General features: G+C 39.4%; 1 protein-coding gene across 1 annotated transcript in view; it reads right to left on the reverse strand.

Annotated features, from left to right (window-relative positions):
• Positions 1 to 18,877, reverse strand: part of ADAMTSL1 (ADAMTS like 1) — a 192,338-nt gene extending 173,461 nt beyond the window's left edge. Inside the window, exons 1-2 of the mRNA XM_027792781.2 lie at positions 18,678 to 18,877; positions 1,481 to 1,608 (exon numbers count right to left, since the gene is read on the reverse strand). Of these exons, the coding sequence (XP_027648582.2) occupies positions 1,481 to 1,608; positions 18,678 to 18,734 (185 nt within the window). The 5' untranslated portion in view covers positions 18,735 to 18,877. The remainder of the gene's footprint in view (positions 1 to 1,480; positions 1,609 to 18,677) is intronic.
• Positions 18,878 to 22,086: the final 3,209 nt, after the last annotated feature.

Consider the following 22,086-nt stretch of genomic DNA (forward strand, 5'->3'; position numbering starts at 1 on the left):
CTACTGCTATCATGGAGCTTCAAGACTTCTCCCCTCTAGAAAAAAATGAAGCAGTTCTCAGTGAGGGAGCAGAAAGTCCTTGTATTACTTAGATTTCCCAGATCTCCTGATATGTCTGATTAATGTTAACATTAAAGGAGCATACAGAAGGTCACTTATTTTCTAAGTCTGAAAAGGATACACTGTGATTAAAAATCAGTTCCTTTTTCTGCAATTCCTGTTTTCAAGATGTTTGCAGAGCCACTATTTTCTGTGCAACTAACAAAAGATGAGAATTTGGTCCCAGGTTTAAAACCCAAATTATTCTAATTTTTTCGTATGGGAATGGAATAGAAAAACACTGGTTTTCCATTAGTTTCAGTAGATGTCTTTGTCTATCTTTTCTTCTTCTAGCAGACTTTTGCACACTGCCAAGACAATAACTGCTGGAACTAGAAGACCAAACTGTCCACAGATAAAGCTAAAATACAGAATATTGCATTTGGATTTTATGGTTCAATAATTCGTGTTGTTTCATGTATTAAAATGTCAGATGTAGGAAACAATTTGGAATGTATTGTCACAGGTTGTTTTATTAACATCATTTTTATAAGGACATGAAAGAAAATACAAAAGAAACATATGCAGGATGGAAAATTGCATTACATTTTTTATACTACAATATATAGGGTATCAGAGGCGACAGTAAGACACAAAGTTTGGGTCTGGAGGTTTCCTTCATATCCTTTGTCAGGAACCTGTTAACATTTGTAACATATACCATGTTTACTGCGGGTAAATTTTTCCTAAAGTAGATAGAAATAATATTTGCTAGAAATATTTTGCAGGCAAAATTTCCATATAGTATAAAGTGGAAATGATGTCAAATGACTTGTCCATGTTCCACTGTAAGCTAGTAACTGGAGAGGAATAAAATCTCAGATACCTGACAGGGTATCCAGACTTCACCTTTATACTGGGCCATTCTACTTCTGCCTGTTGGGAAGGGTTTGCTGGTATGGAAGACTTCATACCTGAAATTTAATTGTAAGATATCCCCAGCAGAATTATTATTCTTTCTTATATAGATCAGGATGCCATGTTGGGTCAATGTGATGCTTTTATAGTCTCTGTATGGCTGAGACTATGGGGCGCTAAAGCTAGTGAATTAGCTGTAGTCTGGTACAAGTACGTCAAAAGTCTTACCACTTCAGTGGTGAAAGTGTAGGGAGGTTTCACATTTCTGTAGTTGGCAGCCTTGCAAGTTTTATAGGCAACTTTTTTTTATCTCCATAGTGTCTCACTTTATTTTAAGAGGGTGTTGCCTTATCAAACATGTTGGCTGCTTGCCTGAATTAAAAAATACGCCACCATAATTTTTTGACATAGACTTGGAAATTTCCACACAGTTCAAGACCTTTACTAATTACTTCTTATGGTCAACACATACGAGTAGGTCGAATTCTCCCATCAGTGAAGTAAAAAGCATTCACCCACTTACTTGCTGCTCAGGCAGCGTCTCAGTGAATACGAAGCCCCTCCTCCACAAGTGCGTGAACATTCGCTCCACGAGCCCCAGGCATCCCACAGTGAGTCTCGGTCTTCCTCTGAGCGAGCTGTTCTGGAGCTCTGAGGATAGAGAGAAGGAAAAAAATCATGAAAAATCAGTTAAAGGACAAAAAATACTGTTGCTAGTTTAACCTTTCTTTTTACTGGATATCATCTTGGTCATTAAAAGCACTGAATAAATCTGCTATTCTCTTGACATTACTACTGACTGGCAGCCAGTTCTTGTAGTGGGTCTTGCTGTATGAATTTGCTTTCAATCCTTTGAGTATCATACTCTGTCTCAATTTGAGCCTGGTGATGACAATTATTAAAAAGCACTTTGGACAACAGTGTAACAAGGGATTTTTCCTGATTAAAAGAAAGAGGCAGAGTATTGTAGACATTAGAAATTGTGCCTTGAAGTTTTGTTGCTGTGTTAGAAACTATGAAATCGCATATTAAAAGGTGCCTTCCAAGACGCTCTTGAGGAAAAAAAGAATCGCAACATAGTGAATCAATGTGATACAAAGGCATTCAACATGATGACTTTCATGCACTCACCATTACGAACTGGAACTGTCACTACTGCTCCTCTGTCCAAAGATCCCCTTTAAATCTTTAAGGACAAAGATTCTCTGTTTTATCCCTACTATTTGATAGCGTAACAAAGAAAGTGCATACTACCTGAAGAGCTGAAGTTCTGCAATGCACAGATCCAGGCAGTGCTACTATTAATGCCCATGGCTGAGCACAAACAACTTTATAGAGAAGCAGCACTGATGGACTCAGGAACACTCAGTTCCTCTCAGATTACAGCAGTACCTGCCTCAAATAATGCAGTCATGCATGTATCCAGCTTTTCATTTTCATTCATGCAAATGCATCTCTGAAACATAGATCTGTAAGGACACAAATGACCTAACCATTTAGATAGTTATTGTCCCTCACAGTCTATGTGGGTTTGCTGGAAGAAAGTAAATAACCTACAGGAACATGCAAAGGTGCATGGGAAATGCCAGTGTCTGATGGAGACCAGGAAGTGTTCTTGTTCAAAGCTTGGCTTAGGTGGTGGGCCAGCACCTGGAGAATAGCATTGTAAAGTGTATTTGAAATAAAGGAGAAGGCAAGACAACTATATGAGGAAGACTTCAATGGTACGCCTTCAACAGAGAAACATCAGTAAACATCATTGCCAGACCATGTTAGAGAAATTAACTTCAGCTTTCAACACTGAGGGATTACTTGAGACACAGAGATAGTTCAACACTGAAATAATTTCATCTTCATTGAAGCTGTGTACAAATTTTGTCATGAAAACTGAAACCTGGTGAAATATACCAGTCTTGAATATTGTTATTCACAGAAATAAAGGAAATGGTGGTGATGGTTTAGAGCTGAGAATAGTTTCAATATACATCTGTTCAAGGGAGACACTGAATTTGTTATACATAAACAAGACCCCAAACTGAGCAGTCTGTGTCTGTAGAGCAAAGGACTAAGTCTAACACATTAGGATACGAAATGTGTGGTGATTGGGACTTATCAAAGTAGGAGGTTAACTATTCAGTATACTTTAATGAGCCAGGAATGCATTATATGTGCTAACTATTAATAATGAGAGAATTTTCCAACATGGAAAGCATTTAGTTCTATAAAATTCTGCAAGGGGATTGAAGTTCACCCACTAGTGTCATCTATGAAGCTGAGTAAACAGCCAGGCATAAGATTAGCTGAAGTGAAAGTCCATGTCTTTTGTTAGCTGTCTTTATACATAGCTCAGTAATAAGGCCAAAAACTCACACTGAACTCTGTTCTGAAAACAAAAAGCCTGTAACGTCAGTGTTGTGCACATTTGCACACTCTGACAGTTGTTAACTCCATGCATCTGAAGGATGAAAACATTGCCAGTGCTGTTCCCATGGTCCCGTGAGAGTCTTCCTTCCCTGAAGTGAGTCATTAGCTCATGGATGACTTGGCTTACTCAGGTTGACAGAATAATTGTATTGCTATATTTCTTCCAAAAGACTGATACTACTCTGAGATACACTGGCAAAATAATCTAGTGGTAATTAAATGAAAGCTGGTCATGTTAAACCTGCTTAAGTGAGCTCAGACTGTATGCCAAACTGGAAAACTTCTATGGAGATATTGTTTAAAGGAAAAAAAAAAATATTAAGGTTTGAAGGACACCTGTCCAGCCATTTACTCTTCCTTTCCTCTCTTTCCATTATTGCTTTTATCAAGATATGGTCCAGACCTGATCTTGAAGAATGAGTCAATCAGTTTGGGCAGAATGGGTAAACAAAGAAAGGATTTTCCCTTCTGCAAGCATAGGAAATATGGTTATTTCTTTTGAAAGGAAGAGCTCAGTGAGTGGCAAGGGTCAGGTGTAGGACTAGTATACAACAACACACAAGACCATCCACCCAGTGGTGGCTCCCCAGCATCTCACAATGGTTGCCTGCTTCATTTCTCATGCTGCTGCTCACAGACTCTTCAAGAACATGAATGCTTTTTTTTTTTTTTTTTTAACCAGAGTACTTTGAAAGGCAAATACACAAATGACACTTAAATAGAGTTGAGTCTATTTGGCTTTCTGACACAAAGAAGACCAAACCTTTTGAAAGACCTTTAGCATCTGGTCCAAAGCATGCTGAGGTCAAATGAAAACTCCATCAAATTAAAGGGGTTCAGGAGCAGAACATTAAAAGATAGGCTGAAAAGGGGACACAAGACAATTTTTAGAGACTATTTTTTTCAATTAATCAAATAAATCTTGTGAATGAGAAGGAAGCTAAACCAAGCACACAGAAGGCAAGCTTTCTTCAAATGCCTCTGCTGCCTCTGCTGAAGCATGTCCACTCTGATCATGCTGCCCTAACTTAGCACTTTTGCCAAGTTGAGTTTGCCAGCTATGCCATATCAAATTATTATTCTATGGTGTGGCCAACTTCCATTTTCAATTTGTTTAATGATACACAGTTTTTAGTGGCATTTTAAACACATGTAGCATCTCCTTCTGCAGAACAGCTTTTGGAAGATAGTTTAGATGGGTAATTGGGTCAGTGTTTTGTTGCTTTAACATTTAGTATAGGGTAATTTTTGGTTACTAATGGGAAAAAAAAGGTAAATTAGTTTAGTCTGTGAGAGATGGATTTGCCTAATGATTATGTAACAATTATTTGACAGTCTCAGTTTATTTTACCTTGATAAAATGCAAAAGGATTTGATTTCAACACAATAATTGCAAAGATAAATGAAAAAATTAAAGTGATCAAATTCTGACTATGGCCAGATGCAATGCATTCTCTAGATACAATCTCATTAGCATTTACATTTGAGATAAGAGAAGTGGCACTCCAATTTACTGAAATTATTTCAGCTGGCTGTTTTCTGAAGGGTATTTTTTATAAAATGAAAATGTGTGATTGCACTTTTAATATACTAAAATGTATGCCTGTGCTTTTAGTTTACAACAAGGAAGGAAACAATACCTTCAAACTGCAAATGTGTGCTTGTCCTGATCATTCACCACTGGTTGAAAGCCCACAGACATAATTAAGGTAAAGGTAAGAAGGTAAAGTCATGTGAACCAAGTACTCTTACCTCATCACAGATTATAAGCATCAGCACAGCTAGACATTCTAAGGGTCCAAATTTTTCTGAAATAAATTGTACTCCCACCCAGAGGAGACTCATGTGCCTGTTATTTGCATTCCAAGATTTGTTATAAGACCTACATATTCCCAGAAAGCATGTGATCTCAAACTGGAACAGGCTCCAAGTTTTTTTTTAACAAGTGGAATAAACATAATTCATTTCAACTCCATCCATGTTTAATGTCAAAGAAAGTAGAGTGGTTTTCCCTCCTGTGAACTACAAAGTTAAGATTGATCTTGAAATTCTAGCAATGCCTGACAAGCCATTTTAAATCTGAAGATTGTCTATTGCAGGTCTATTGCAGCTTCAAAGTATGTACGCCATTACTAGCTAAGAACTCACTGTTTAACAGAGATTTTTCAAAAGTAGCTTATACCACTAATTAATAATTTTTACCCACTTTCAAGACAGTGAACTAAACTGAAGGACCTATGTCAAAATACTCTTTTAACAGTAAAGCACATTGCAGTGTTCTGCAACACAAGAGCTCCTACAGCGCTCCTTTAAAGCCCTAAAGTTCCTGCCATGAAGAGTAAACACAAAAAATAAAAATAATGAAAAAAAAGAACGGGGGTAAAAAAAAAGAAAAAAGCAAAGGTGGTGGGAGTGTGTGTGTGTACATGCCTTTAAACCTGCAAGGAGTAAAGCTGCCACCACTTCAAGCTTCTTTTAAGTAACATTCCCCTCTTAGAAAAAGTCTTTTATCTCTGCCAAAAGCAACCTAGGTTGGTGCTTCTCTAAATACCAGCGTATGCCAAAGAAGACAAAATGCAGACAGTCATCAAGGCTTGCCCTGCTGCTCGTATCATGGAGTCATAGGATCAGAATCCAAAAAGCTTCCTTCCCCTTTCTGTCCCTTTTAGGTGAATCTCAATCTGAGCTTCCCAGGAAACACCCACTGCTTTGTCCACACAAAATTCATGATGTCCTGACATCTACAGCATCAGTGGCAGATGTGTCACCTGCAAGCAAATTGCTTATTAATGACGTACATAAAACCAATAAGTCTGCTAACACTGATCAAAATCAGCTCTTTCTTCATCCCTCATTTCCCTAAGACACAGTTAACCTGAGGGTGATCCCGCAGCTACCACCCTACACACCAGCTCCAGAGGAAACAGACAGGACTCCCAAAGAGTTCTCTGATGAGAAAGAAAAGGATAACCTTGTGCTTTTGGACAAGAAAGCAAGAAGGATCACATGTACAAAATGAAACCACTTCTGGTGGATAGGGCACTTGGGTGAAGATGCTTACAAAAGAAAAAAAGTCTTTAAGCTATGAGCTAACAAAGGACTTCTTACAATATAAACAAAAGTAATCTGACGTAATCAAGTAAAATTAAAAGAGCTAGGTACCCAATTTTATTCTTAGAAAAAAATCCAGCTTCAGTATTTAACAGTAATTTCTGAATTTATTAAAGAGTTGTCAGGCATTCATGTTTTATTGAGACTAAGATGAGTAACAGGTCTTTCCTACCTTCTCCACCAACACACACTACACAGGAATAAACTATCTGGAGTAGTATGTAAAACCCACAAGTGTCACACATCCTTAAATCACTACAGCTGCCTGACCATCCAGGAGCTGCATCCCTGATGACAGAACTGTGTTTCTTTTAAGAGCATGTGTATACACGTGTGTGTGTGCACAAAGGGAGAAACATGAAAAGTACGAAGACTGCTGTTCATACCCTGAGACCTATAAAAGGAGTTCAGCCTTAAGAAAATAATTCTTAGTCACATACTGGGATTGAATTTAAAATTTTGGTTGGAACTGAGCTATCCCTACACAATCCAACTATTTGTCAGTGTCACACAAATGAATGCTTATAAATGAAGACCATGTAGTTTAATTGCTCCTTGGTTTCCAAGAGATCAAGTCTGCCTCCTTGTTCAGTGAAATGTGGCTAAAGATATTTTTCAAGTACCCAGTGTACTCCCTACATTAAACAGTAATATAGATAGTGGAAAATGCAGTTAACCTCTTGTTGGACTAAGGCACTGATACAGACTTTAAGCCACAGTTATTTCCCAGATGATATGCACTGCTGAGTTTGGTTAAGAAATTTAAATCATCTGGTTCTTATCATATCCACACTGTTTAGGGGTATGATGAACTGTCAGTGACAATATGCAAGGCTCCTCTGAGGCCATTGCCTAAATCTGACTTTTGCTACCGTGAAAATGGTATTAGAGACAGAAAACCAGTGTTTTTCCCTATGATATGGTCTTTCTGCTCTCCCTTTTCAGATATGTCCAAGCGCATCCCTATACGAATTGTTGCCAAGCCATACATTCTCCCTCTTTGAGTAATCCTTGAGGATCCTTTGATGTTATTTTGTCACTGGGGTCAAATACATACTTCACACAGTACTGCAGTGCTGTCTGTAGTGAACCAGGAAGAAATGACTCTAAGCACTTAGGTGCCTAACAGCAGGAGACAAGGACTGTGACCTCATCTCTTTTTAAGACACCTAAGTTTCAAAATGTATTGTTCAAATCTTCAACCAATGTAAATAAATGGTTTATAAGATTTCAGTTGCACAATGTTGTGTATCTTTATTGCATTCTATCCAAGTTAACAGCTGGATTACAGCTCAGACGGGAAACTGCTTGGAAAACTGGCTTTCGAAGGAAGGCAAGGCAGAGCAAAATCACAGCCAGTTGAATTAATATTGATAATTACTGTCAAACAAAATGTTAACATGCTAGACATTCCTGACTAGCTGTTGAAACTTTTCAGAGCTATTATCTTGGAAACATCGTAAGTAAAATATTCTGACACATCCAGTTTGCAATGCACAAACCCCATGTTTAATGTATCTAGGCAAGAGCTGCACATGATTTTAAACAGTACTATACGATGGAGGTACATCCACTCTTCCAGAATAACTGTACCATACTGAAGAAAGGGCTATTAAAGTAAGCCTCATCCTTGTGAGGAGTATAATTTCCTGGAAGCACTGGGATTCCCCATGACAACAGCCATCTTTCAGCTCCAAGCAGATATCTTCCCATCTCATGCACCTCATGAAAGCACAGGTCCCCAAGCCAGCTATAGCAATATATCCAAGGACTTGATGGAATGAATGCTGACCTATTTTCTTTCCCCAAGGGGTCTGCTTCAGGGTCAGGGTGGATGAACACTGTTTATCTGGTGTGGTAGATAGTTTGTCTTCCCATTATCCTAACTGTATCCCATGTAAAGATGAAGAGAGGACTTCAGCCACCAGACCTGCCACCCAGTCACCCTCCAGAACGACCCCACAAGCCAGAAAAACTTGCCCACCTTCCATTCTTACCAAGGTAATGGGAGTTCTGGTCTTACAGAACTTAAAAGAAGATGAAAAGAAAATGCCCTTCTGCCCAAGCTGACAGAACTGTTTACTGCATCTGAGATGCTGAGCAACGAGAGCTGCAATTGCTCCCATGATAATCATGGGATAACTACGTGCTGTTCCATATGGCCCAATCAAAAGGATGCCTACAGAACTGTTCAAACTACTGCTAGTGTTTTCTCTGGCAAACAACCTGGAAAGAAAAGTAGCTGCAATAAGCATCAGACATACTGAGCTGGAAGTGGCTACACCTTGTACACTGGCTTCTCTGCTTCCTGGAGGGCAGCAGCTCCCTCCTACTGGGTGTGGGGCAGTGAGCTGAACAGTATCACCCCACTTGCCCCAGGTTTCCACAGTCTGGGAAATTAACTGAGAAATTTTTGCCTCCTTTGTGCTTGCAAGACCAAGCAAAAGGCCTGCAAGGGGATCAGGAGAGTATTTCCTATGGAAAACCCCTGGCACAGGAAACACTTGATCTGAGTGACTCCACACCCTAAGGAAGGCACTGGCACAGGAGCATGCACGTGTGAGGGTATATACTGTACTTTGTGTAATTACTTTATGCTTCAGACTTCGCTAGTGCCAATAAATGTGCCAGGATTTATTTTTTCATTCCAGTCTCTTAAAAAGGAATAAACAAAAACCTCCAAATCTCCTTCTGGGTAGTTTTTAATTTACTCTTTCTTCAGGATCAAAATCATCCATCACTTGGAATAAACAGGGGAAGACACCTTGATGAGAAGAAGAGAAAAGGAAATCTCACTGAGATCCTCATGCACTTTTTCAGTGCTTATTCTGCTTCTGTGAAGGCAGGCAAGGGGAAGAGCAATAGGTAGACAATTTTTCTTTACCCTAAAGGAAGACACCTGATAGGCATAGAGCTAGCTCAGTTCCCAGGGACATAAGTAAAAATTTGCTGTGTTAGTTCTTTTCAACACGGTGTTCCTTTTTGTCTTCTTTTACTCTTAACAGCATAATTATGCTTACTACTAGGGGAACAGACAAAAGGAAATTATGACATTGTTTCCTTTTGCACAGGAAAGCAAAGGTTCAATGTTGGGGAAATAACCCTTCATCCCTTCCTAGCCATATATGACCCGATATGGTTATTGAACAAGTAATAGGGACAAGGCGTCACACTGAAATCTGTCATCCTGAAAAAAGAATGTCCGTGGTCTCAGTTTTGTACACGTTTGCACCCTCTGACAGTCATTAGCTCCACACATCAAGTGGTCTCTGAAGGATAAAAGAATTGCCAGTGCTGTCCCCACAGTCCCATGAGGTTCTTCCTGCCCTGAAGCAAGTCACAGAGCTATATGTATGCAGTCTTTTAAACTTATAATAGGGAGTACACCGCTTCCAATCTGCAACAAAACAGCAAAGAAATGATAAACAGACATCTCAGGACTTTAGGAGCTAAACAGCAATCCCCAAACCTGGACTGGAAGTTGTATCCCAGGAGAAATATGCCAAATGTGAGCTCATTTCTTCTCCTAAAAGGGCAGCAGCCAGCTGGGGGTGGGGGTTGCTGGCAGAGGATGGAGCTGACACCACATCACTTCAACACACTGCATGCTGCGCTCCCTGTAACATTTTATAACAATGCCTTATAAAACTCAGATCAGCCCTATCTCTCATTCCACTTACCCATATGAAAATATACACCAGGAGAGTGATATGAATACAAGTGCTTTCTTTCTTGCTCTCACAGACCTAAGTTACTACACCCTGTTGTACTTAAATCCTACCATGCTGGTGTAAATAACAGGCATGGGTGATTCAATGCAGAGCAGGTCCAAGCTGGCTCAGCCTCAGACTTGTCGCCTTATTGACTCAGAAGGGCTTTTAAGGCTAGGACTGGTTCAGATGGAGGATGGCTGAAATCACTTTCCAGAATTCAGAACCCACCCAACAGCATGGGTTCAAAAGTGCATCTTGCACTCGAGGACTTTGGGTTTGCCTTCCATGTAGGAGAACTGGGGGCAGGGAAAGAGCACACAGAGACACACTGAAAAGAAAGGGCAGAAAAGTAAAATTGGTATCTGTCACAAGGTCATTTGCATGCCAAGTGTTTTCTAAGTGAAAACTGTGTGCTGGCTGGGCTGTCTTCGTCAGCTTCAAGAAAAAATGGCCAACATACAGCTGACACTCCCACCTCCAGAGGTTAACCACTGTCTCCCCCAAAGAGCAGGGTAATACACTGAAGTGTATGTTAGCCATTTTACCTTTCTTTACTAAATTGACCTTAAGCTTCATATATTCACCCAGCCTAACTCTGTACAGGTCACAATGTCTAATAATGAGTCCTCTTAGTGCACCAAACCCCACGTGGACTGGATGTAGAAACTCCAGTTCTGAAAGTCTGAGCTAGAAGAACTTGTCACATCAGCATAGGTTTTAATGGGCTTGTCAGTCCTGGGATGGCTCAGTCTCCTCTGGAGATGGTCAGAGCATTAAGAAAAGGTGCCATAGGTTGCAACAGGAAGATGGCACTGTCCTGACAGGAGGCATTTCAGAGAAGGGAGGAGAGCTCCCCAAAGATTTGTGTGATTTCAGATAAACATTCACAACTATGAGTTTTTTTCAAAATAAATGAAGCATCTTATTCTTCTGATGGTCTGCCATCTCCCTTGGTTACCTCATGGACCTGTGTATGTGTTTATTTTAACATCAAGGAACCGTATAAAGGGTTGAAACGTTAAGCCTTGGTGGAGGCAGGAAAACTGAAAGGGCAATATTTATATAAATAAATGGGAGGCAAAGAGAAAGAAAGCAGGGAAGAGAGAGAGGGAGGAAGGAAGGAAGAAAGAAAGGGAGAGGAAGGAAAGAGGCAGAAGTAAAGAAAGAAATAAATAATGGAGAAAGCTCAAGATCCCATGTCATACCAAAAAATAAAGGGAAGACAGGAAAAAAAATGCTCATTGGACCCTTAGGAATTAACTATAAACTTCAGAGTTTATCTAACATATTTATTCCCCTCTTAATCACAGAGTAATTGATCTCAAATTAATGAATGTGTTTCTTTAAAGGAAAATACACTCAATCGTGGAGTGTTTGCAGTACCAAGGTGGGGGAGTTTTCTAGGAGTACCAGATTATTTGCAATTATTTTACATTGAATTAGAAAGTTGGAAGGAACAAACCACTGTCAGGATACAAGCTGCTGCTATTCTCATGCTGCCCTCTAATATCACACAGGATGAAAATATTTATGTTTCCATTGCTGTCACCAAATAAAAGGAAAGACATATCCACACTTTGGAGCCAGTATGCTGCACAGAGAAGGGTATGCCTTTCTCTTTATGCCAGTCTTCAGTTCTGGTAAGATGTGATAATGCACCCCTGCTTGCCCTGGTGCTCACCAGCACCAGCTGAGCCCATCAGAGAATGATGAGACTGCTGAAGTTTGGATTGGCAAAGTAGAGTCTTACAATTCAAGCTGTGGCAGCTCAAGTTTTTAATTCCAGAGATTTCCATTGAATTACTTCTCCTCTTTAGCTAATTCAGATCTTTCATCTTTAAAATGTGGCCCTGGCTAAACCTTTAAGGAATATATTGGCAATACTACAGTAACTTGAAAATCCCCAGCTCTTTTTAAAAGTTACAGGAACTATGAAAATGTCATATCCAAAACACATTTACAATCATAATCCATCCACATACCAAAATAATAAAAAAAGAAAAGACAGCCCTGGGCTTGTTAAGGGCAGTTATATTTGCCCTCAACAACAGATGCTTTTAACAGTCCAGGCTGAAAGAAATATGGGGATTTAAATAAGCCAGTAAGTAAGTAACTAAATAAATAATCCGCCAAGCTGATGCCAGCACAAGAACAGTAGGAGACCTTATTGTTTCCTTTATTCCCTTTCATTTCTGGGTCTGTTGATACAGCGCAGGATCTGAACAATACACTAGCAAACTTCAAACAGGGACTGAGATTATATCCAACAATGCTAGAAGGGGAAATTCAACACCCCTACAGTACATTCATACAAAAACAAAATGAGTTATATTTATTTTATGGGACAGTTTGAATTTATTATAAGTTGCATATAATTTCCTGTCTCATTTCTTGTGCACTCTTGGAATTTATTTCAGGATGTCTTACATTATCACACACCCCCTTCCCTCCGCCCTGACACCCTCCCTGCTGAACTTGTTCTACAAGTAGTCCCTGAAAACCAGAAATCCCAGGGCAACCTCTAAAGGGTTGAAGCTTTGGAAGAAATTCCATAAAGGCAGTGAAGATGAAAATGGAAACAATGTGAAAATTAGTGTACTGTAGAACCAGTGAACATACCAATTATTTTTCTACATAATTAGAAGAAGGACTGCTCCTATAAGCAGTGTCCAAATAATTCACAGGTGGCAAAACTATTAAGATTTCTACATATGCTTGCCTTGGAAACAGATTAAATCTCACAAATACACACACTGCTTTCCCTCCCCCAGTCACCTGTTTATATTGCCTTCCAATTTCACCACAACTTTAGGTACTTTTTTAAGAAATTTGGAAAAGTTGCGTTCTGGCAGCAAAAGGAAAAAAAATGCTCATATGTGAAATGAAAAAAAAGAAAAAAAGCTGGAAGTGCACCTGGAGTTGGTAATCTTTGATGTGATAACATCTCACTGTCAATGAAGCCCAGAGAAAGTCCTGGCCTACAGTAGCGTTCAACGTGCACACTCAGATTCAGGCCATGACACATGCATAACACCCAGAAAAGGTGTTCTGTTGAAAATACAATAAATTAGCCATTCAGAGATTTCACAAGAAGATACTAATGACCAGTGCTTTTTGGAGGTATTTTAATTGCTTCTGTGCATGACATATAAATACTACATGTAAAAACTCAAAATAAAAACAGTTATTCAATGAAAAAACTTCAGTACAAAGTCTAAGAAGGTGGAATTCAACATAACTACTGCAGTTAACAGAGGCAAACTGATTTATATAGATGAGAAGCTTGCTCTCAAATCTCAGCTAATAGCATGCTTATGAATCATTATATTTTTGTTAAAAGTTAGTATTCTAAGAATGGTATTTGCCATTTCCAAAAAGAAGGGCAAAACCTGTAAACGGTGATGAACATATCCAATTGTGGGAGAGCCTTCAACAGATAGCGTTGAGCCTTCAACAGGTAAGATACTGCATACAATTATCTTGAAAGACAAATGACAAATTTGAGAATGGCATATTTAAAACCATGATGCCAACTTTTAAATCTTTCTAGTATCTTTAACACCCAATGGACAACCCTCTGTCTTTGTTCCTTTTGCATACAGAAAAATTTTGACTGGTTAAAAAAATAGGTCTGAACATGTACAGTGAGTTTTAGCATGCATAATAACAAATCTCAGACCTGAGTGAAATGTTTTACATTCCCTGAGATAGAAGGACATCTAAATGATCAGATTGCACTAAGCATTGACCATTATTGATCTGTGTTCAACACTGCACAAGGTTAAGGACCTAGAGAAGATTTTCTACCACTCCATGAAATGTGTACCTCTTGCTTACTTCCCCCATTTTGCCTGAATATACATTTATGTTCATGCTAGTGGATGATATAAGACCTTGAATATCCAAAGCTTGTCAGCCAACCTGTTAAGACAAGCCTACTGCCCATCTGCTGATATGAAAAGACAGAGATGCCAAAATCAGAAGTTAGCCATTCCTATACACCAGTTAGGAAGAAGTGGTTCATATCAGAGTATGATATTCTAGTGGAATTCCACGTTTCATGCCAGCTTTCAATTGATTGCTGTCCACCACATAAGAAGACTTTTTTCATAAATGTCCTTGGCTTGGACTGGAACAAGTAATTTCTTTCTGTTTCTCCTGTTCCCCATCATGATACCATAGCATCTAGTGGTTGATGTGTTTTCACTGGTTTTTCACTGCCTTCAGCTTTCTGATTGTTTCTGTAAGGATGATATTCTGCTTTCCTTTCTTATATGAGAGAACACAGGCCTGTCTGGCAACAGACTGCAATTTCCCTTTTTTTTCCCAGGTAATTTTTGATCATAGAGATCTGACTTTCCTTACAAACTTAAGCAAACAGCGATAAAAAGCAATACAAATAACAGTGCTGTCTGCAGATTTGACAAGACAACACTGTAACAGAAAACATGAAGTTATAGTTGGACGGATAACAACACAGTTACAAGGGATTCAGTTTTTGTTTGCTTCAGTGAAAATTCAGTCATACAGAGATTGATACCCCTCTTCTAAAGAACTATTTGTCTGGGCATGTGGACTACTCAGACTTTACATTAACTCATGAACCTTCTGAGTGTATGAGTTTGTCCATCTGACAGATCCATGACTACAGGTGACCATATTCCAATCTTCAGCCTCTCCACATGTTCAGTTTCATAGGTTTTTTTTAATTATTCTTTTATCAGACCTAAATCAGAAGTCATTAAAACAAAATATGTTTAACTTTATGGACACTGGTGAAGGAGACTCAACAGCCTACACTAAGTACTGATTCTCATTCACTAAAGTCCAAAAGAAAAAAATTCCATCAACAACTTTAGTTCAGCTCATGCAAGTCTGCACTTGGTAGAAAAAGAGCAAATAACCGATACAATTCAAGAAATCTCTGAAGGAAGAGGTTAATAAAATAAGTGCAAAAACAAAATTTCAGAGGGATGCAGGAAGAAAGTGATGAGTATATATATACTTAGCAGCATTTAGACCTTCACATAAGAAATTGTTTTGTTGTATAGATGTGAGGCATTTGGACTACAGCAGCACTGGCTGCAAACCACAATGGTGAGAAATTTTGTACACTGTCATGTGAACAAACCTTAGCTTTGTATAGCTGAACTCTGTATTTCAGTGCATCCTTACTCAACTGATGTGATCAAATGCCAGGCTGCACATATACATGACTATGCATGAAAATATGTGTGTGCAGTTTGGACACTGTACTGGAAAAATCACTCCCTATACAGCTACAATTGTAGAAAGAGAGGAGCAGACATACAACAGCAGGTAGACCTATCTACACATGAAAGGAAAAACTGTCAAGCTTTGTATATTTAGATGTAAACAAGAAACATTATATTCATTCTACTGGCTAATTGTGCATGTGATCATCCAAGACAGGCCTAGTTAGATAATAGGAGAATGTAATGCCAAAGAGCCTGGAAGGAACTGACTATTGTATTTGACTATTTTCCATGCACAAATTATCACAGCAAAAGAAAGAAATCCTGCAGAAAAACACATGTACTTTATTACAATTCCTAGTGTCACTTCTGTAAGGACCACAACAGCAAGAAAGAGAGCTAAAAAAAGCTGCTGAAAAGATGTAAATAACAAATGCAAATGTGATTAAATGCCCTTCTGACATGATTTGACTTCCAAGTTTGGATGAACACTGGCTGGTTATGGTTTTGGCCACATTTCCTTTGAGCTAGACAACTATGATTTTCTCGTGTTAGGCTTTTATTTTTAAACCAATACAAAGGGAAATCTCCAGAACAGAATGCCTGCTTTCTTTTGTTTCTCTTAAAAAATGGTGTGCTAATATTTCCTTAGCATGCAAAAGTTCACAAATCAATGAGCAAAATTCTCCAAATAGCCGGTCTTAGTCTGAAAAGAGAGAAACTGTCTTTTCAAGTTACTTCCAGTCTGATATTACTTTTTCAAGACAGGCGTCTAGTGTTACATCTCAGATTCTCAAAAGTATCTATGAAAGTATCTAACTCCCGTTTATGCCAGGGAAACTGGATGTCTGAGTATGGAGCAAGTTTTAGGGCAGTTAACACATAAACTGCTGACCCCACAGACCTTACTTAACCACCACTCAACTGAAAATGATCACAATTTATTCTGAAGAAGTTTAAGAACCCTAATGGCGTAGTGAGCTACACTCACTGTTTCACCGCTCCATGTGGCCTAACCTGGAGCCAACTATATCTGCAGACTAACGAGGGGAGCAGGAGAGGTTATTGCTGATACTGCCTGTGGGCTTGTCCATCCCCTTAGTATCATGTGCACACAGGCTGTGCATGTGTCTGGGCTACACAACCTCTTTACTGAGGCAGGGATGCCCAACATAGACTTTAGGTGCTACCTTGCTTCCCAGCCTCTTAATGAAAATATAGGAACATGTGATAAATTATTGTAAGAGTAATCCTGTAAGTATTTGTTACCTAGTTACAACTGTGAACTTCTGCTGATGTTACCAAGAGTGCGACATGACCACAGGCTGCTCAGTGTGGGCGACAGGAGTTTTAAAGGGATACAAGGTGGAACATACATATCCAAATGCTGATTGTCATAGCTTTCAAACAGATTCCACCTACTTGACCGAAGGCTGATACTTAGGAGGTTAATAGCCAGGTCATGGGCCTTATCCAACATCTCTTTTTTTTTTCCCCCCCTCAGAAACATCCATGAACTTCCTACCATGCCCTGTGTGAACTCATGCTGCAATAAACTACACCAGTAACATGTATACCCAAGGTACCCTACAACTTACCTCTATCTCTATCCAAGCTATAGGTCAAATCCTTGCATGTTTACCTAATCTCCTGCTGAAAGCAAGTGAGAGATTTTCTCGAGTGTGGAAGGAGCAAAAGAATGGCCTGATTCAAAAAAGAAAGTTAAGCTTGCTTCACATCACTATTCTTAAGGCACAAAGAGATTTGATGGGAGGTGGAGAGGAAATCTCTTGAGGCAGGGTAAGTTATACAAATATAAACTAGTATATATGGAATATAATGCATAATAGTTGGCAGCAGAATGCACTATTTATTTTTATGAATTAGGGACTGAGAACTTAATTCACAGGCAGCAGAGTAAAATACAAATGTTATGAGTATGAGCTTAACACGGGGCCAAATCCTACAGTCCTTACACAGTCTTGTTGAGTCATATCTCCTGTTGATCTTCCCTAAATTAGTACTGCAGGATTGGATCATAATATATTACAGTCATCAGGTTATAAACTTCTCATTTTTATAAATGAAAGCAAATCTGTGCTGACTTTATGCCATTTTGTGTGAATGCAGTATTTTAGATAGAAAGTAGCCCTTTAAACAAAATAAGACTTTTAGATTGGTCCAGATAGCATTCTTCTTTCTAGTGATTAATTAGTATTTACTGATTATATATCCAAAAGGTGTTTTTTTTAAATCATAGAATTATTTTTATTAAGTATTTTGAATAGAATTATCCTACTGTTTAGGTCCCCTTGTGGTTACAAAAAAAGTGTTAAGATTAATTCATAATTATTACCATAGATTATACAGATAAATAAGATATATTTAATAAATAAGTTATACAGATAAATAAGAAGACACAAGCTGCTATGAAGTTCGTATATTTCTGTAAGTTCTTTGCTATTTGAATAACTTCATTAAGTCAAATATTCAGAAAACAGACAACATGTGTATGCCAAGACTATGGTATCAAAAGTGCGTGCATAATAATAATCTTATTGCAGGTTTTCTGATAGCAAACATACAGCTTATAAAATCAAGTAGGAGTCAAAATGGAATATTTAATCTCAACCAAACAGCAGAGTTATGGCACTCAGCTGTAGAGCATCCTATCAAGATAATCAGGGGAAGTCATACAGTAACAATCAGCTTTACAGCCCTGAAGTATACCAGATATAACATATCTTCCAAAAGTTGGTATAAACTTGTCTCAATAATGAGTTACAGCAGTAATGAAAGCTTATTTAAACTGGCTGTAGGAAAAAGTTCAGTGCCTGGTTTCTGTGCATGTGCGCAATTGAAAAACATTTTTTCTGTTCTGTGGGTTTTTTTCTTTGTTTGTGGGCTTGGGGTTTTTTTGTTGGTTTGTTTTAGGAAGGAAGAGCATTTCAGGTACATTACAGTGTGGGGAGAAACAGCTCTTCTCTAAATATCAAGCAGTTAAATCACCATTCACAGGTCATTGCTCTCTAAGTTTATAGAAGTGATGCCAATATCAGCTTCTTGGTCCTACCTGCAGCAATCCACAATATCACAGCTCCAAGCCTTTAATACTTTACAGAGGGTAAGATTTATATAATTTGTTCAAAACAAACTTGTAACTGCAATCTTAAAAACACACCCACCCGCATATATACACATAGATACAATATCAGCTACAAGCTACACGTATTTGCAGGAAAGAAATGGCATTTACCAGGATGAGGGAAACCAGAAGCAGGGTGCCAGCAACTGTCCAGTGGCAGCCCTCCATGGTCAGGTCTGTGCCGGACCTGGGTTGGACACTGCGCAAGCTGCGAAGCTCTCAGCTGCCTGCTGTCACATCCAGCGCTGGTGCAAACCTTCAGCCCCGCTTCTCCGCCTCCATCAGCTCTGCTCACATTTCCTGACCCAGGCGTGGGTGGGTGGGTTGGGGTGAGCTGCGGGAAGCGCTCCCTGAGCCGGCGGGCAGCCAATCCCCTCCTGCTAGTCAGACATGCAGCTCAACAAAGCCAAGGGGTCTAGGGAAAGTGTAACAGTGAAAGACAGAGGGGAAGGGAAAAAAGAGAAAGGAGGAGGAGGAGAAGGAGGAGGAGAGAACTGGAATGGCACAGCTGAAGGGAGCGCTCTGCCTTCAGCTAGCCGTCCTCCAGGAGCTCTGCTCCACCACTTGCCATGAACTGTTCACGCTTATTGCTAGGTCAGTAGCTCTCCTCCTGAGTGTGCATTGTTCCAGACAGGAGGGAAACTTAATCTGTGTCAATACATAACACATGCCATGAAAGGCACCAATTGGAAAATGCTGAAATCCTCCAGGGAGAATGTACATTTCAGTAAAGCCTTGTATTCTTTACAGAAAAATGCTCTCTTGGAACCCTTTTACACCATTTGTTCAGCGATAAAGGAGTCTGACTCTGCTCCCAAACTGCAAAGCAGGAGTGTTTCTAGCAGTGTGACTGTCTTTCTGTCACTACTTTTCTCTTTGGGGGGAATTTAAAAAATATCCTATTCTGCATTAGAAGGAAAGTGAGCATACGGGAGGAAGAATTTTGCACAGAAAGGCAAGAGTTCCTCAGGAAAGCTGGGAACTCTGACTTGTAAGTATTAAGTTGACAGAAGTTTCAAATCACTGCTCTCACTCTGTTCAGGGTTCATCCAGTTTGCATGCCTATGCCTATGCCCTTGCATTGCCTGAAGTCTCCAGTGTTCAGTGTGGTTGTTTTTGTTTTGTGGGTTTTTGTTTTTTGTTTGTTTGTTTGTTTGTTTGTTTGTGGGTTTTTGTTTGGTTGGTTGGGGTTTTTTTGCCTGTCTTTTATTTTCTGCAGTAGAAAGTGCAAACTGGATCCAAGAACTCTTTCTCAATGCAGAAGGCATTCTCCCGCATGGGGCTGAGCTATACATCTCTTGCAATCACAGTATTACAATGTTGCATGGCATGCTACATTCAGATGAACATGTAGAAAACCCCGTCTTCCCTAAGCTCTTCGCTGTGGTACCTTGGTAAGCTCAGACAATAAAGGACAAAAGCAAGGTACGTGTGTGTTAGGGGTGGATAGCAGTATGCTAGCAATGAGCCTTAAAAGTGACTAAAATCAGAAGCTAGCAGTGGAAAAGGGAAACTCTGCCAAAGGCACCAGGACTGGGGACAGAAAGGAAAAAGGAGCAAGTGTAGACAACAGACTATTTAGGAAAACTGCACATCAGTAGAAACGAAAAACAGGCTGGAGGAAAAGCTGGACTAGCAGATGGACAATGATACAGAGTTTGCAAGAGAGAAGGAACTGAGAGGGCAAAAAAAGAGTTACAGATGTTGAGAAGTCAGATAGGAGCAAGAAGAGGGTCTGGCTTGGCATAACAGTAGCAGAAACATAAACATTGAAGACATCTGAAGGCCAAAATAGAAAAGACATAAATTAGACAGAGCTGGGTGTGGGAAATTAAGCTGAAGAGGGAAATCTGGAACAAGAAATGGAAGTAATTAGGAACAGTGGGAGAAACAGGCTTCATGTTGCATTGGGCAGCAGTAGCTTGGTTGAGGACCTTTGGGCTTGATGGGAAGTGAAACAGGCAGGAAGACTGAAAAGATTCAGTGGGAAGGGGCTGCAATGTAAAACCAGCGAGGTGGACTGAACATAGCAGTGAGAAAAGGGCTAAAATGGCTACTAAGATTCCTCTACACCAGTGAGTCTTTTATGTGTCCAAATCCCCTCACACAGCAACTTCAGAGACCATTTCCTGGAGGACAGGGGAAGAATGGACCACTTTGCATCATCCCCTGGCTCAGAAGTGGGGAAATCACCACAGAATGCCATCATGGCAGAATTTACAACTTCTCATATTGCCCTTGAAAACTCAGGAAACTAAATATATAGATCAACTAGAAGTCTAGTGTACGTTTCGTAAGTAACACCATCTCCACCACAGAAAACCCACAAATCCTTTGTTTCACCAGCAATATACACCTGAGAGTTGCACAACAGGATGTTTTCCATACATCTTTTGGCCGCTGCTGTTTTCTCCTGTACTCAAGAAGACTAGCATCATAGGAGAAGTATTTACAGATAGCTTCTGGAATTCCTGTACATTAAATTCTCAATGCCAGATTTTTATGGTAAATAGCAATATTTGTAGTATGTAATAGATGAAATGATAACTGCTTTATTTTTAAGAACTAAGCTGCTGCAGTTATAATTACATAGCTTACAATGCATGAAACAACTGAGAAGGACATTTTCATAACTATATGGTTGGTTTTTTTCTTTTTTTTTTTCTTTCTATCTCTTAGCCCAACTTTAAACTGGATATATTGCACTAATGCTACATAAGCCTATTTTAGAATTCCTGATTTTGGACATTTCTTGTTCAACTTTAGAAGACGTGTGTTTTAAAAGGAAGTTTTAGAGATTGTTCTTATCAGTACAGAGGTCTCAATAAGCAACTAAATCATCTAAAGTGGAATAACCGGATTATACTTGGATTCCATGTATCCTGCCATTGTCCTGCTCATGGACATCCCATTGCAGTTGATGGGCACCTTGTGTGGAGAATGATGACAAGGGAAGGAATCATAGAACAGAAGCATAGAATCATAACATCATTTAGGTTAGAAAAGATCTTTATAATCATCGAGTTCCAGCTGCTAACCTGACATTGCCAAGGCCACCACTGAACCATGTCTCTAAGTGCCACAATCTATATGTCTTAAATACCACCAAGGACAGCCACTCAACCACTTCCCTGGGCAGCCTGTTCAAATGCTTGATAACCCTTTCGGTGAAGAAATTTTTTCCTAATATCCAACCTAAACCTCCCCGGCACAACTTGATGCCACTTCCTCTTATCCTATTATTTATTACCTGGGAAAAGGGACTGACACCCACCTCATTGCAACCTCTTTTTAGGTAGTTGTAAAGAGTGACAAGGTCTCTTGTGAGCCTCCTTTAATTTGGACTAAACAGCCCCAGTTCCCTCAGCTGCTCCTTATAAGAGTTGCTCCCTAGGCTCTTTACCAGCTTTGTTGCTTTTCTTTGGATATGTTCCAGTATCTCAATGTCTTTCTTGTAGTGAGTTAAAGATCTTGTGGTAATGTTACCAAATTATGCGGCCTGCAATGTTCAGATATGTTG

This window comes from Falco peregrinus, chromosome Z (assembly GCF_023634155.1).
Source record: "Falco peregrinus isolate bFalPer1 chromosome Z, bFalPer1.pri, whole genome shotgun sequence".
Lineage (NCBI taxonomy): Eukaryota > Metazoa > Chordata > Aves > Falconiformes > Falconidae > Falco > Falco peregrinus.